Consider the following 17,161-nt stretch of genomic DNA (forward strand, 5'->3'; position numbering starts at 1 on the left):
CCCTTTCAGATCCCACTTCCCCACGGTGGAAGACGAGTGGACAGAGTTACTGTGAACAGTTGTATTGGCTTCAGTTAAGGGCCTGGAAATGTCCCTCAGAGACAAGAGATTACGTCTGCCAGGAGCTCCAGCCCTAGGGCAGCAGGACAGTGAACAGGCTGCTCCTCAAGCATTAGCTGCACTCGGCCGTAAACACAAGCCTGCTTTCCGTGGGAGCTCCCCCAGTCCCCCAGCACTGTCTGAGCCTGGGCAAATCCTCCATGGGAGACAGGATGGGCAGGAGGACTGTGTGAGCAACGTGTGCTGAGGGGCTCCCTCTGTAACCTTTGCCACATTACAGAATCTCCCCTTCGAAAGGGGGATACCGCCACGGAAGACGGAAAGCGCCCCGTTAGCTGGTTTTTCTTCCAGCTGCAGCTGGAGAAACTCAGAGGTTCCCAGTCAGTAGACTCTTTCTGAAGATAGCGTAGGCATATTAACAAATGCTTTGAGGTGGTAAAAACAGATTCATCCCCATAACCAACATCCCAAGAACATAAAGGAGCAGAGAAAAACTAAAAGCGCACAAAAGACGCTCTGGGGACACCTGGCTAGCCTTTGCTTCTGTGTGTCCTTCTAGTCTTCAAAGTTATCAACTTGACTACTCTAATAACCTGCAGGCTTTGTGATCTCCCCTGCCTAGCTGCAAATAACACTCGCAGCAACAAGTTCTTTACTTTCCATCCATGGGTATAGGTTAACAGATTATAAACGGCCCTGCATCTTTTCTTGGCTTCCAAATCCATCAGTAATAGTTACACTTTCCAGAATACAAAAAGTGCCTACCTTTCCCAGTGGTCATGTTATCAGCGATCTGGTAGGAGATGAAAATGCTGTGAGTCCTCCTCACAGCAGCTCAGGCATCAGCAGACTCTCCTCCCACACCTTCTTCAGGAAAGCCAGTACCGTGACAACTGCCACCTCGCTCCAAAATAAAAGCCTAGACTCGCGCCTGCGTTTATTTTTCACAACAGCCAGGGGAGGGGACTGCCTCGATCTGTCTTTACTCAGATAATAAGAGTTCTCTGCACAGCTTACTCAGGCTTTACAAACAGACTCTCTACTCCCTTAAGAAACACCCTTTCCCTAACTACACGCACCACCAGACAAGTGATCTCAGTCCCACTTGGGGACGACACTGGCAGTCCCTGCTGCGCACTCCACTGAAGCTGCGGAGAGACGTCTCTCCTGGGCTATTTTGAGTGGGCTTCTCCTCAGCACAGCTCAACACATTTGCTGGCTTGGGAGCACATTACCCACGTATCTGCGAGTCTGGAGACACTTTCCAAAGACCCTGAACTCTCCAAGCCTGAGAGCCACACAGCCTAATAACCAAGCAGGGGAGAATGAGACCATTCTCCACCTGACCACTTGGGCAGCACACTGCCTCTAAAGCCCGGTAGGTGGGCAATGGAGGGTGGGCTGCCTAACAAAGGTTCGCCTTTAAATGAACGCTTTGTCCTGACACATCTGGCAACAGCCTTACCTAACTTGCTCATCAGTGGTTTGTTTTCAGGCTCAGAGAGTTCTCACTGCCAACAAAGTTGAACCCGGTAACATTTTGCAAGTTATTTTCAACTGTAAAAATGTAAGGAAGGCCACATTTGGCAGCAGAATGATACCCTAGGTGCATTCTTGTACGTAACAAATAACAGTTCCATCATTATCTGTTCATTTAGTGTGTGGCTTTATCTCTAAACAGTATTTTGTTCTTTCCATTAGCTACATATTATGGCATTTCCAGGCATTTAACCAACATGATGCTTTCTAGATTCCCTCATCAACATGTTAGCCTCTTAGGAAACAACACCATGTGAATTTTCTAACCCAATTATGTCCCTGGCCTCATGTCAATCAAACATTAATTCAAGACTGTTAAGTGGCTGTAGGTAAAGGACAGTGCTCAGTCCGTAATTAATGCTCTTTCATGCTGAGGGTCGAATTCTCCTGTAAGCACAGCACATCTGCTTGACTTAAAAAAAACTTACACAGAAAATGATTTGCTTTTTGAAAACCATAGAAGGGAAAACTGTAATCTGTTCTTTAAGGGGTTTGCTAATTACATGGAGATGGAAAAAAGAAAAAGAAACATCTATACAACAACATATTTTTAATGCCCATATTTTTGCCAAACAAAGCTGAATGCCCCTGGGTAGCCTAGCAACGAGGAGGAATCCTCTGCAGATGAATTGTTCTCTTCAGACAGCAAGCCCATTTTACCCTGTTACTTGGCTATGTCTCTAGTGGTAATTTCAGTCATGATCACGTCACACTCACAAACAATGAAGCCCACTGCTTTAACAGGATACAATTTTAAGCATGTCAAGAAACAACCCAAGATGAGCATTATCTCTTCCTTAGAGGTAGTGCCCTTAACATTAGGAGGTTTTGTAAAAGTATGTGTTCAAGATAATTATTTTCAAGAGACACACACACACACACACACACACACACACACACACACACACACACAAAGACATTAAAGTAGGAGGGTCTAGACACGGAGAATAAAGGGCCAGCAGAAAAGAGGGGTAAGAAGGTCAATGGGGTAAATATGATGATCACAGTGGACCATTATACATGTATGAAATTGTCCAGAGTTAAATCATCTTTTCAAAAAAGTTTGTCCAAGTTAGTGCTAATTTAGAGCTCCTGTTTCCGACTGAAAATAGCATCGCCATTCACAGGTAACAAAAGGAAAAGAGATGCATCACTTCATCAAAGTCTTAGATTTTATCACATACAAGGGACGACCCTCAGAATGGAGGGGACGTCTGCCAATTATTTATGAGCTGAGTCTTATGATCCAGGAGTCTAGAAAGGATCCATACAGCTCAAATCATGAAGACTTAAAATAGCAGAGCTTAAAAGTGAGCAAAGGGGTCGGTAAGATGGCTTAGCAGGTAAAAGCGCTTGCTGCCAAGCCTTAGTTCGATCCCCAGGACTCCCACGCTAGACTGAGAGAACTGATTCCAGAAAATTATCTGCCGGCCTCCAGCTGAGTGCCATGGTGTGCATATGTACAAATAAATGTGATTTTCACATTAAACGTGGAGACTGCTCGGAGCAGAAGGTGCACCAACATGTCTAATAATTCCAGCGCACATTCTGACTGCCACATTACCATTGCCAGGGAGCTGACTCTACCATGTGGAAACACTTCAAAGTGACTGACAGAGGTCACCTTCCATCGCTAGTCGTCTGAGGAAGAGACTGTGCCGTCACTATCACACAGAATCAAGTGCCCAGCAAACCACTGGATTCCAGCACAGTGACTCACTTGTTCCAGATAAGGAAGACACTGGCTGTGTGGTGACTGAGTGACAGCTGGCAGCAGATCCCAGTAGCAACTATAAGGCAGCTAATTAGAAACAGAATAGCTGCTGTGAGATTCCTGTGGACATGCTGTGTAGAAGAACTGCTAGTATTTCTTACATCTATCCCCCAGTGCCGACATGAGGCCACTTGGTTGTTGCACGGTCGTAACTGGTACATTTAAAGAACAAGGGCCGCAGTGTACAACATAACCCTGCAGGCTACTACCTGGGATCTAAAGCCACTGCAGTAACAGCAGGTGGACAGAGTCCACCAGCTCCCTTCCCTGGAAGGCAACAACCAAGTGGCCTCATAGTTTATTATTTCTTTTTCCCCACTGCTATTTATACTAGTCAGCTTTCTTTCTCCATAGAACTAAGTAGGGGACACACACACACACACACACACACACACACACACACACACACTCAACTCTATTGGCAATTGATCCCTGGATGGCTTTTCATTCTTTCAGTAATTTACTTCTGCCTTTTCCTCCTTTTGGGAATCACAAAAGTGACCCGTTTGTCCTCAAATACCTTCAAAAGTATAGTGAAGGCCAGCCAAGGAGTCGAAATGACAGGCCATGACTCACATATCATGGTCCTTACCATATTTATAGGACAATATTTATCACACACCTGGCACAGGCCAGAGACTGCTGGGGAGGACTAGGCTATGCTCAGTGGGAATAAAGGAAAAGTAAAGGAATACAGTGGAGACCCCACCCCACAAGTAAGCAAGTCTTCTCTAGTGAAATTGCTAGCGTATCAAACGGGGTGGGGCAGAGAGCCCCAGGAAGGCCCTGACCACAGTGCTCTGGGTGGCCTCCACTAGGAAGATCAGGATGGGTGAAGGGGTACTGTACATTCCATTGTTAAACTGTCATGTGCTGTATGAGCTCACTGAGAAGCCGGCTCTGGAAGCAAGACTGGCACCCCAACTTCAGGCTCAAGCATGTTGATGCCAAGTGCCTTCCAAGACCCCTTTTTAGGGCTAGGCTACACTGTGACAGGGCAGCAAGAAAACAAAATAGGGCAAAAGTAAAACACTGCACCCCCGACAACAGACGCAAGCTGTTACCAACAGAGTGCCTGTGGCGGGAAAGAGAAGCCCGAAGGTCGGCGCGGGAAGCTCAGCCTCGGAGAGAAAGTTCTACTGGGAACCCCAGGGGACTGTCTCAATCTCCCCCATCCGTTTCTGCTGGATATTGTGAGCACCCAATTGATGGTGCCATCTCTATCTGTTGCTATTTGTTCTTTTACTTGGAAACCTCACCCAAGAAGACATTCTCCCTACCTGGGGCTCTCTCCTCATGAACTTCAAGTGGCTACCATAAAGGGGCTTGCTTCCCCAGCAGGCTTTGGCTGGATGTTCTGAGGACCTGATTTGATGATGTTTAACTATCCATTACCAATTTATTCTTTTACTTGGTTGGCTGTACATTTAAGAAACTCATTCATTTACAACCACAGGCAGAGCTACTATTGGAGATCATTCTCCATACCACATGCATCAGAAGAGGCCATAATGATACCAGGGACCAGTATTTCAGGAAGTGGGAGTCGTAAGCACAGAGATGCTCAGAATGTTCTAACTTAGCATGCCGGCCAGCATGGCAGGAGCAGAGAGAACTTTCAGAAAGAAAGAATGACGTTAGAATAGAAGTCTAGGCCACATTACCAGGCCTGGGGACCACTAAATTGCAGTCTGGCTGTGAGTATGAATGGGTGATCAACAACACCTCATTTGCATCCTCGCAGGATTACTCTGGATGCTAAATAAACACAGACTACAGACATGGGGGAGGAGGAGGAGCCGGATGTCCGGGTGCTGCCAGGACAGCGCAGGCAAAGCATCCCGAGGTCTGCACCAGTCAGTTAGTGGAACGATGAGAGAATGGATTAGCTAGTGGGTCAATGGAGCTTCTGAAACAAAGCCAGTGGTAAGTTCACCGGCCTGGAAAAGTAGATGGAGGAAACCTGACTTTTGAGACCTAGAAGACCTTATTGAAACATCTAGTCTCCATTCAGAAATAGTTCAAAAGCATTATTGCCATGAAACTGAAAAATGCAAAAATGGGGACTGGTCTTCCCACTCACCATTTGCAGACTGTATCATATTTCCAGACTTTTGGACTTCATCAAATTTTGTAAAAATGACATTCAACCTGTTTGAAAACAAAACATATATATATGGAATATCAATATCACCATTTATGATTAACAAACACTATTAAGTTGACTGCCCCTGACATCTTAGTTTTATTTTGGTTGTTGTGATAAAATACCCTAACAAAAGCAATCGAGGAGAGGAAGGGTCTATCTCAGCTCACAATTCCAGGTTTCAGTCCATCTCTGTAGAGAAGTCCACAGTTAGTCACACCCACAGTCAAGAGGAGAGAGACATACATGCTTCTAATAGCTCCCATGCATATAAAAATCCCACCCAAGAGAACTGTGTTGCCCACAACGGGCAGGTTTTCCCACTTCAACTAACATAGTCAAGACAACCCCCAGGGACATGTTCACAAGCCAATGCAGATAGGTGCTCCTTGAGATGCCCAGCTGATCCTAAATTGTAGCAAGTTAACAATCAAAACTAGCCAGGCAGTGGTGGCACACGCCTTTAATCCCAGCACTAGGGAGGCAGAGCCAGGCGGATCTCTGTGAGTTCGAGGCCAGCCTGGGCTACCAAGTGAGCTCCAGGAAAGGCGCAAAGCTATACAGAGAAAGCCTGTCTCAAGAAAAAAAAAACAAAAAAAACAAAAAACAAAACAAAACAACAAAAAAAAAAAATCAAAACTAACCATCAGCACCCAAAATGATCAATTATACAAACCACTTAGCAAGAACAGTAACTCCCTCAGTAATTGATAATATCCAACAATAATTGAACACCTAGAATGGCTCCATCACTGGTTTAAGGACTCAGTCTAAAAGATCACACTTGGGGCTCAAGTGCTAGCTCTACGGCTAACAGTGCTGCCGCACAAGCATGAGGACCTGAGTTCGAATCCCCAGTACCAATGTTAAAATTGGTTGCAGCCACGCACACATCTGTAACCACAACACTGTGAGGGGTGAGAAACAGGAGGATGACTGGGTCTCGCTGACCGCCAGCCTAGCTTCAGGTTCAGTGAGAAAGCCTATCTCAAAGGGAATAAGGTGAGTGAGTGACAGAGCAGGACACCCGATATCACACACACACACACACACACACACACACACACACACACACACACACACACACACACACTAAACAGAAAACTTTCATTTGTTTTCAAAGTTCGCATTTCTTTTGAAGCAGACTGCTACTTTGGATAAAGTTTTCATAATGTGCTATTTTCACACTGCAGGCTTTCTCTGACTTGTGATAATTCCAAACGTTATAAATAACTCCTTCTAAAAACAAATGTTGTGACTGAACACGCTTCAGCTTAAGAAATCTACACGGCACCTCTAATAGCAGATTGTTCCACCTTGGCATTTAAATGTAAGCAAAACTGCTGAGGGGTCAAAACACTATCCTAGTTGTCACGGAAGCGAAGGGAACAGACACGCGATGGAACATCACCTGGAAGCAAAAGCAGAGGCCGCCCCCAAGCAAAAGAGCTCGCTCACTCTGCATGAGACAAACACCGATGCACCAAACCACAGCACTGTGCTCTCAAACAGCTGCCGCCCGCCCGTTCCAGGACCAGGCTAGTCATTAGCAATTTCCCGCCCTCCCTTCCTGAGAGCTAACCATTTCACACATACGTCTGAACCAGAATGGAAACTCCTTGGAGGCTAAGATGGGAGCCATGCTCTCTTGGTAACAATGCAGAGGGTCGCCTGAGAGTCACAGCGTGGCACCAGAGACACGCTGCTGCCTTCTCTCTGGAATACTAAATACGTCACACACGCTGGCCTTAGTTCATTCATTTACTCATTCACGCAACAAATGCTCGCATGTCCATTCGGGACCTCGCTCAAAGCTAACTAGACACTGAACGAGAAGGATGCTTCCCTCTGAAGCTTAAAGTTGAAGGAACAGGCAAGCCAAGAACACCACTGCAAATGAAGGGGTGAAACTGCCGTCTACGGTGTCTCCCCCTCCCATCCCACAGGAGAGATCACTAATCTTTTCAAAGCTCCCAGGTCCAGGCACAGCTTCAGAATCCTTCCCAAATTTACTCCAGACCACCACTACCCACAAATCAAAGTGGAGACTGAAATAAAAGTCCAACCACCACCTCAGGGCCAGACATGAGTAACACCATCACTCACATTCAAATCCAGTGGTTACCAAAGATCCGGAAAGACGGCTTAATGTCAATTCTTAAGATGTTTCCATCACCTTCCCTTTTAAAGCAACAAAGATCTTGGATGGGTGGACAAGCCCATAAACAGGCTCACTGCACAGGTCGCCAGGGTGTGCCCTGACTTGGGTACCATTTATTGTGTCACAACCACACCCTCTGCCATGCCAGGAACATGCAGCAGGTTTACAAGTTAGGGCAGAGGTATCCCTTTCATCTGGCTGTCTCTGAAGTTTCTGGAAGAAGGTGAGTATTACTTACATTCTTGGGACAGTCCCAGTTACAAAAGGCACTTGTGAAAACAGTATTGTATGATCTCTCCAAGGGGTGAGGTCTACACACTGTGGTCGCCTTGACAACCAGGCAGGAGCATCCAAAGAAACACCACTGTTGCTGGTACCTATCTTCACCCGGAATTCTCCCAGACAGAACGCGCTTTCCATCACTGCCACATTCTGGGTCAACGCCCTCATTCTTTGCTCAGTAGTGCCCCCATCAGGGCTCCTATCATCGTTACACCTCAGAGACCTGCACCCTGGCTGTGGGCAGCTGAATACCAACAAGCACTCCTTAGGCATGGAGTACTGACTTCATCTGCTGGCTTCCAACACAGCAATTTCAGAGGCCTCTCCCGGACACCATCAATGGCACAGATACACACAGGTGAGTTCCAGGTCTCTACCCTACTTTCACTTCTGTTGTGGTAATGAGACACCTCACAAGAAGCAGCTTAGGAGAGAAAGGGTCTATTCCAGCTCACAACTCCAGGCTACAGTCCATCACAGCAGGGGAGTCGGGGCAGCAGAACTCCAAACAGCCACACTCAGCTGAGACCCGAGAGAAGCCATGTCTGTGTGCTCGCTCGATCTCTCCACTCTCACACAGTTCAGGATCCCCATGCGCAGGGAACAGCGACACCCGGAGTGGGTTGGGTTGCCCCACAAAAATAAACTTTAAAAAATCCCCGCCCAGACAAGCTCACAGGCCAACCCAATGTAGACAATCTCTTCCCAGGTGGCTCTAGGTTGGGTCAAGTTGACAAGGAAAGCTGACCTCACACCCCCTGAAGCTATCAAATGGTTTTATTTTTTAATCTTCAGATTTCAATTTAACATCTTGTGGCTTGGGGTATGCCTCAGTGGTAAAGTACAGATTAGCATCCATGTAGCCTTGAATAAAACTCCCCCTACCCTCAAAAAAGAAATCAATTTCTTTATTAGTTTGACAAATCACCACTACCATTTTGCCCTAGTTTTTCTGAATCTGAATATTTACATTAAATTCAACCCAAATAGTTTATTGTGCCGGGCGGTGGTGGCGCACGCCTTTAATCCCAGCACTCAGGAGGCAGAGGCAGGCAGATCTTTGTTAGTTCGAGGCCAGCCTGGTCTACAGAGCAAGATCCAGGAAAAGTACAAAGCCACACAGAGAAACCCTGTCTTGAAAAACAAAACAAAACAACAACAACAACAAAAAAGATTTATATTTAAATCTTTGCTAGAATTTTTTAATAATGTAAAATATTAATTTTTAGTCATCCCTAAGAAACAAATCCTGAGAATCTCAGTCAACAAACTTCATCCAAACAGTACGAGTTTCTCTTGCTCTGTTTAAGTCTCCCCTCCTGAATGAGGGCACCAAAGTTTCTAACATAGAGAGGGACCAAAATACACGAGTTGGGGCCAGTCGGATGCTCAGTCGGTAACAGTGCCTGCTGCCGAGTCTGACAACCCGAGTCTGACCGCCAGAACCCATAAGGTGGGAGAAGAGAACCACCTCCCACAGTCTGCCCTCTGCATACCACATGCATACTGTGTGTGTGTGTGCGCATCTTCCACAACTATCTACCATCTAGCTCTGCCATCCCTCACTTTCTCTCTCATACACACAAGTAAATAAGCATGTGTGTGTGATTAAAGAAAAGATTTTTGAGAAAAGAAAACCTCAACCTCAGTGGTGCAGGCCTTTAATCTCAGCACTCACTACAGAAGCAGAGGACAGCCTAGTCTACATGATGAACTCCAGGATAGCCAGGGCAGCACAGTGAGACCTTGTCTCAAATACACACACACACACACACACACACACACAATCCCAACCTGAAGGAAGAGACTAAAGGAAAATCAAAGTTTAAAACTTGTACCAAGGACTGAGGAGATGGATCAGTGGCTAACGTGTCTGTCCCCTGAGCACAAGGACCAGAGTTCAGATCCCTGGAACTCATGTACATGCTGCATAGATGAGATGGCCCTCCTGTAATCTGGTCTCAGAAAGCTGAGACACGGGATCCCTACAGCAAGCTCTGAGTTTGAGCAGGAACCTTACAGCAATAAATAAGGCGGAAAAGTGACTGAGGATGGTTACTGACATCAGCCTTGGGCCTTCACATGGACGCTGGCTGATTTTATGCCAACTTGACACAAGCTAGAGTCATCTGAAAGGAGGGAGCCTCAATTAAGAAAATGCCTCGCCGGGCGGTGGTGGCGCATGCCTTTAATCCCAGCACTTGGGAGGCAGAAGCAGGCGGATCTCTGTGAGTTCGAGGCCAGCCTGGGCTACCAAGTGAGTTCCAGGAAAAGGCGCAAAGCTTCACAGAGAAACCCTGTCTCAAAAAACCAAAAGAAAAAAAAAAAAAAAAGAAAAGAAAATGCCTCCATAAAATCCAGCTGTAAGGCATTTTCTTAATTAGTGATCAATGGGAGGGGGCCCAACCCATGGTGGGCAGTTCCATCCCTGGGCTGGTGGTCGTGAGTTCTATAAGAAAGCAGGCTGAGGGCTGGAGAGATGGCTCAGAGGTTAAGAGCACCGACTGCTCTTCCAGAGGTCCTGAGTTCAATTCCCAGCAACCACATGGTGGCTCACAACCATCTGTAATGAGATCTGGCGCCCTCTTCTGTATACATAATAAATAAATAAATCTTAAAAAAAAAAAAAAAAGAAAAAAAGAAAGCAGGCTGAGCAAGCCATGATGAGCAAATCAGTAAACAGCACTCCTCCATGGCCTCTGCATCAGTTCCTGCCTCCAGGTTCCTGCCCTGTTTGAGTTCCTGTCCCGACTTCCTTTGATGATGAACGGTGATGAGGAAGTATGAGCTGAATAGACCCTTTCCTCCCTCAAGGTGCTTTGTTTATGGTGTTTCATCACAGCAATAGCAAGAGTGACAAAGACAACGTGTGTATGTGCACATGTGCTCACACACGAGCCCATACATGTACAAACACACACATATGAACCCATACATACACACATGCACACACAATCACAGTTTAAGCCATCAGCCACAGCCTCAGCTTGATTCCCCAGAACCCACATAAAGTAGAAGAACATAGTCAAGAGTTGTCCTCTGACCTCTACATGGGTGCCATGGTACACCCACCATCAAAGACATAAAATGAATGTAATTTAAAAATTAAAGCACTTTTATTCCCATCCGATTAGCTCATGTGCATCACAGGGTCCTGGAGTCAGGCTCCACCCACTGTTCAAAGCAGGCCTGCATCAAGGTCACATGTCCTGACACACCACGACAAATGACTCCTATGCTCTATTTCAACATACCATGCCACATCCCCAGTGCCCAGGACTCCAGAAACTCTTCCACAAAACAGAGCAGAGGAAAATGAAGAAGCCAAGTCCAAAGAAATGAGTCTTGGCTCTGACTCATTACTGTGTGACCTCTCAAAAGTCAGTTTGAGTCTCTGGACCTCTGCGGTTTCTAGGGACATAGGGACAGGCTCGGGAGTTGTGCCCCTCTGGGATCGTCAAAGACACAGAAAGCCTGCTGTTACACGATATTTTTTAACTCTATCTCTAATGAACCATTTCTAGCTCAAGTGTTCTCGGGTCTAGTAAGGTGCTGTTTCCACGGAAAGTGACACTGCTCAAGAGAACACTAACTTGAGGATGTATCCCCAGGGGGTCTCCACTCCTTATATGGAGGTGCGTATTAGAATGGCTTAGTCCACTAAACCAAATGTGTAAGCAACTGCTGCATTAGGTGCTGGGTGTACACAAGATATAGGACCACAAGATCATGAGTGCTGACTGTCTCAATACCAACACCTTTGAAAGGTGTGGGACACTGTAGTGTTTTGAACAAGAATTGCCCCATAGGCTCATAGCTGAAATCTTGGTCCCCAGTTAGTGGAAGTGTTAGGAAAAAATTACAGCAGTGGTTCTCAAGCCTCCTAATGCTACAACCCTTTAATATAGTTCCTCCTGCTGTGGAACCATAAAATAAACCCCCAACCACAAAATTATCTTCATTGCTATTTCATAACTGTAAATTTGCTTCTGTTATGAATTGTAATGTAAGTAGCTGTGTCTTTTGAAGGTCTTAGGTGACCCCTGTGAAAGGGTCATTTGACCCTCAAAAGGGTTGCACCAGACAGGTTGAGAATCACTGGATTAGAAGGTGTGGCCTTGAGGAGGTGTGTCACTGGAGGTGGACTTGAGATTTCAAAAGCCCCTGCCATTCCCAGTTAACTGTCTGCAAATGTGAGCTCTCAGCTACTGCTCCAGCTCCATACCTTCCTGCCTGCTGCCGTGGTCCCCCACCTATGATGGTCATCCAAGTAACCCTCTGGACCCACAAGCCCCAGGAAATGCTTTCTTGTGTAAGTTGCTTTGCTCACTGTGGTGGTTTGAATGAAAATGGCACCCATAGGCTTGCGGGAAACAGCACCTTACAAAGGAGGTGGCCTTGTTGGAGTAGGTGCAGCCTTGTTAGAAGTATATCACTGGGGGTAGGCTGCTCAAGCCAGGCCCAGTGTCACTTTCCTCTTCCTGCTGCCTGCTGATCCAGATGCAGAACTCTCAGCTCCTTCTCCAGCACCATGTCTGCCTGCATTACACCATGCTTCTTGCCATGATGATAATGGACTAAACCTCAGAACTTGTAAGTCAGCCCCAGTTAAATGTTTTCTTTTGTAAGAGTTGCCGTGATCATGGTGTCTCTTCACAGTGGTAGAAACTCTAAGGCACTCATAGTGTTTTGTCACAGCAACAGAAAAGTAACTAAGACAGATGTTGGTACCAGGGAGTGGGCCAGTGCTGTGACAGGCCTGACCATGCTGAGTTTGGGTATTTTTCTGAGGGGAGGGGAGCAGGGGATGTGGAAGACTTTGGACTAGAAAAGTGGTTGAATGCTGTAAGCAGAGCTTAGTGGGTCACTCTAGTAAGAGCTTGGAAGACACTAGTGCTAAGAGCAACGTGGACTTGGGGGCCTGGCTCCTGAAATGTGGACAGTGGAGGCCTGACTCCTGAAATGTGGACTTGGGGGCCTGACTCCTGAAATGTGGACTTGGGGGCCTGACTCCTGAAATGTGGACTTGGGGGCCTGACTCCTGAAATGTGGACTTGGGGGCCTGACTCCTGAAATGTGGACAGTGGAGGCCTGGCTCCTGAAATGTGGACAGTGGAGGCCTGGCTCCTGAAATGTGGAGAGTGGAGGCCTGACTCCTGAAATGTGGACTTGGGGGCCTGGCTCCTGAAATGTGGACAGTGGAGGCCTGGCTCCTGAAATGTGGACAGTGGAGGCCTGGCTCCTGAAATGTGGACAGTGGAGGCCTGCTCATGAAGACATTTCATAGAAGAATGTTAACTAGACACAATTCTCCTGGTATTTTGGCAAAGAATGTGCTTTTTGCCCCTGTCCTAAAAATCTGCCTGAGGCTTAACTGAAGAGTTTTGGATTAATTTTGTTGGCAGAGGAGATTTCAAGACAGCCTCATGTTGACTCTGTTGTGTAGTTATTAGTGATCACTCTTATGCCAATCTACAATGAAAAAGACCAAGTGGGCAAAAAAGAAAATACAAAACACACGTTTGAAGAGAAAAAGAGCACTGGGAAATTTAATGTTAAAGCCTTGGTTGATGCCGAAAGAGGTAAGAAGAAATAAAGGGAATGAAATTCTCAAGGTGAAACTCCCATCCAGCTAACCCTGAAACTTGTGGGAGAAAGGGCCTAAAGAATGATCTATTTCTAAAGAGCAACAACAAATCAAAAGTTTATGCAAATGTAATTCAAGGAGGGGCAGGTTCCATCCTAGGAAGGCAGCGGAACTTCACAGCTTTGGCACATGGATCTGGTGTTAAGAGTCATGAAGGAGTTATAGAGTCTTTCTCTGTGATTAAGGAAAGCCTCCAAGGCCAGGCCTGTGGCAGTAGAGTCCCCACATGGAGGCCCAGAGAGGCGACTGTATGACTCTGGGAAAGGGAAGCACGGATTACGTTGGAGACCTGAAGATGTTGGAGATGCCAGAGCCTGGTGATACCTGCCAAGGAGAGCCGCTAACAGGGAGTGGAACCAGCCCAGGAGGGAGAAGTGTGTTGCAGTCAGACAAGCTGGGAGGGAAGGGACATCGAAGCCTTTTGACACTAGAAGTAAGCCTACAGGAATCAGAGCTTGCTCTCCTGGTTTTCTGTCTTGCTTTGGGCCAGCATTTCCTCATTTGCCCCCTTCCCTCCCTTCTGGAATGTTAATGCATATTCTGGGCCATCATATGACAGAAGCATGTAAGTAGCTTTTCGGTTTTCCGGGGGTTTACAATTCAGAGATTGTCTGAGTCTTAGAAAAAGACTTTGGACTTTAAACTGCACTGAGCCTGTGGCAGACTATGTGGCTGTCTGAAGTTGGACCAAATGCATTTTGCGTTATGACATGGCTCCACGCCTAAAGGGGCCCAAGAACAGAAGTGGTGGTCTGAGTGAGAATGGCCTCTAGAGGCTCACATATTTGAATGCTTGGTCCCCAGTTGTCTGGAAAGGATTAGAAGGTGTGTGGCCTTGGAGGATGTGTGTCACTGCGGGTGGGCTTGGACCTTTCCAAAGACTCACTCCATGCGTGTGCATGTTCGTGCATGCGTGCATGCTGCCTGCCTGGTGTGGATCAGATGTAAGCTCTCAACTACTACTCCAGCACCACGCCTACCTGCCTGCTGCTATGTTCCTCATCGTGATGATCACGAACTCTAACCTCCTAGAACCACAAGCCCCAATAAAATGCTTTCTTTTATAAGTTGCCTTGGTCACAGTGTTTTGTAACTTAGGTATGGAATGAGGCCAGAGTATTTGTAGTAGGTGAGAGTTGGGGGGGGGGGGGGCAGAGGGAGCTGTGAAAGTCTGAGACCAACCTTGGGGGCCAACCGCTTTCCTTTCTGAGACAGAGTCACAATGGCCTAGAGCTCTTCAATTCAGCTGGGCTGGCTGAGAAGGGAGCCCTAGCGATCTTCTAGTCTCCACCTCCCCGGTGCTGAGACTACAAGCACGTGCTACCGCAGGCAACTTTTTAAAGTGACTTTTGAGGCTCAAATCTAGGTACCCAGGCTCACAAGGCAAGCATGCTACTGAGTCGTCTCCCCGCCCCCCAAGTCTTATTTTTGAGGGGATAAGATAAAAGGCTCCCACTGACGTCTGGTGTGGAGAGGACGTCTAGCCACCAGCCTCACAACCATGCATTCTTTGAATACAATTACCACATCAAAGATAGGAGCATGAACTGAGATGAAACCTGAAAAGGAGCAGGGGAGGGGGTGGAGAAAAAGGACCCACAAACATTTACAGAATCAATAAATGCTTACAACAGATTTGTAAGGGCCAGCAGGTAAAGGCACTTGCTGCCGAGTCTGCCGTGAGTTCAATCCCCAGTGCTCACGAGGAGAGAACTAGTTCCTGTAAGTTGTCCTCTGACCTCCACACACAACATGGCACAAGGACCCCCATACACAGACACAAATAAATACATAAAAATTTTAAGTGGAAAAAGGAGAAAGTGAGCACTCACCGGGACTGTGGCAGCCCTTTCTTACTGAGGTCTGCCCTCACACGTTCGCCTACATGTCTGTAAATCTCCACCAGACTGTTTATTGCTGCATCTCTAACCTAGACATAAGAGAAAAGATCTTACAGGTCTTCATGTCACTCCCCAGCTTGATCAGATAGAATCTCACAGTCTATATGCCACCCCAGTTTATCACCAGCCTACCAGCACAACCATGCACACAATCCCCATACATGCCAGACTAAGTAAAGGGCACATGTGGGTGTTTTCACTCCCATAAAACAATCCCAAATCATAGAAAATCCAAATTGTAGAAAAAGTCTTCAGCTTTTTAAACAGACCCCCAAGTTCTCCCCATTCTTTAAGATCAGGAAACCAGAATTTTCAAAATAAAAAAACAAACAAACAAAAAACAACAATGAACTATGCTACAAGTAAGGCATAAGATATGCAGTGGTTTGTATGAGAATGGCCCCCGGTTGGTGGAACTGTTTGGGAAGAATGAAGAGGCGTGGCTTGTTCGAGGAGGTGTGTCACTGTGGGTAGGCTGATGGTTCAAAAGCCCACATCAGTCCCAGTTAGCTCTCTCTGCCTCGTGCTTGTGAAACAATATATAAGCTTTCAGCTCTAACGCCATGCCGGCCTGCTGCCAAGCTCCCCGCCATGATGGTCATGGACTCTAACCTTTTGAACCTGTAATTCTTATACAAACTCTTTCTTTTGTAAGTGGCCTTGGTCATGGTGTCTCTAGTAATTAAGATATTATATAAGTACATTATGTAAAGCATCAGCTTCATGTGTAAGGAAATTAAAACAAGAAACAAAAAGGAGCAATAACCTGCTAAAAGGGCCCTACATTCAAGGAATTTACAATGCTAAAACAAAGAAACACTGCACAGAAATGCCACTTTTAACAGAAGGCAGGATGTGGTCAACACTGTCCAAAACCAAAGATCATAGCAGAAAGGTAAGAACAGGGCTGTTGGGTAATGTGCTGGCTCTGTAGGCACAAGGACTCTGGTGACCCCTAGAACCCATGTAAAAAAAAAAAAAAAAGCCAGGTGGGCACATCTTTATACTCCCCACACTGGGAAAGCAGGGACAGATGGATCCTGGGGTTCAATGACCATTTAGCAGAGCCTACATACACACACGCACCTACAAAGAGAGAGAGAAGTTGGGGAGGAGGGAGGGAGGAGTCACGTCAGTGCTCAGAAGAGTCAGATTTTGCCAGGTACAGAAGTGCGGCAGATGGTCGGGATCCAAATAAGACCCTGCTGCTCAAAGGCAGGAGGCACTTGGGCCCTCATGAACTGCAAGTGCACCATCTGGCCAGACACAAGGACCTACTACACAGCCAGTGAAATAAGGAGGAAGGGACAGGACGGATGTGTTTTCTTGGAGAAAATTCATGGAATATACATCAAATATCAATGTACTGATGCTAAATTTCTATAGTATAAAGTGGCATGTGAGGTCATTGAGACTGCTCAGCGGGGAGATTGGTTTGCTACCAACCAAGCCTGACAGCCTGACTTTGATCCCCAGATCCCAAGCAGAAGGAAAGAACTGCCTCCACAAGGTGCCCTTTGACCCCTACAAATGAGCTCTTTACAGATACATATGCTTATTTTTAAAACCATGTGGTTATATGAGAAAATACTTTTGCTGTTATATGAAACATTGAACTTTCTGGAGTAAAAATATTATGTCTGAGTGTTAT

The 17,161-nt window shown here is 46.4% G+C and overlaps 1 protein-coding gene across 13 annotated transcripts in view; it reads right to left on the minus strand.

The window, feature by feature from the left end:
• The window catches only part of Clasp1 (cytoplasmic linker associated protein 1), a 231,372-nt gene that overhangs the window by 126,780 nt on the left and 87,431 nt on the right, over nt 1–17,161 (minus strand). For 11 of the 13 annotated variants that reach the window (XM_076547178.1, XM_076547174.1, XM_076547176.1 and 8 more), the window contains exons 7-8: nt 15,442–15,539; nt 5,457–5,524 (exon numbers count right to left, since the gene is read on the minus strand). In XM_076547178.1, coding sequence (XP_076403293.1) covers nt 5,457–5,524; nt 15,442–15,539 — 166 coding nt within the window. Of the gene's footprint in view, nt 1–825; nt 980–5,456; nt 5,525–7,625; nt 7,775–15,441; nt 15,540–17,161 lie in introns of those variants that run through there. The other 2 variants (XM_076547180.1, XM_076547179.1) reach the window with 2 other exon arrangements.

This window comes from Peromyscus maniculatus, chromosome 11 (assembly GCF_049852395.1).
Source record: "Peromyscus maniculatus bairdii isolate BWxNUB_F1_BW_parent chromosome 11, HU_Pman_BW_mat_3.1, whole genome shotgun sequence".
NCBI lineage: Eukaryota > Metazoa > Chordata > Mammalia > Rodentia > Cricetidae > Peromyscus > Peromyscus maniculatus.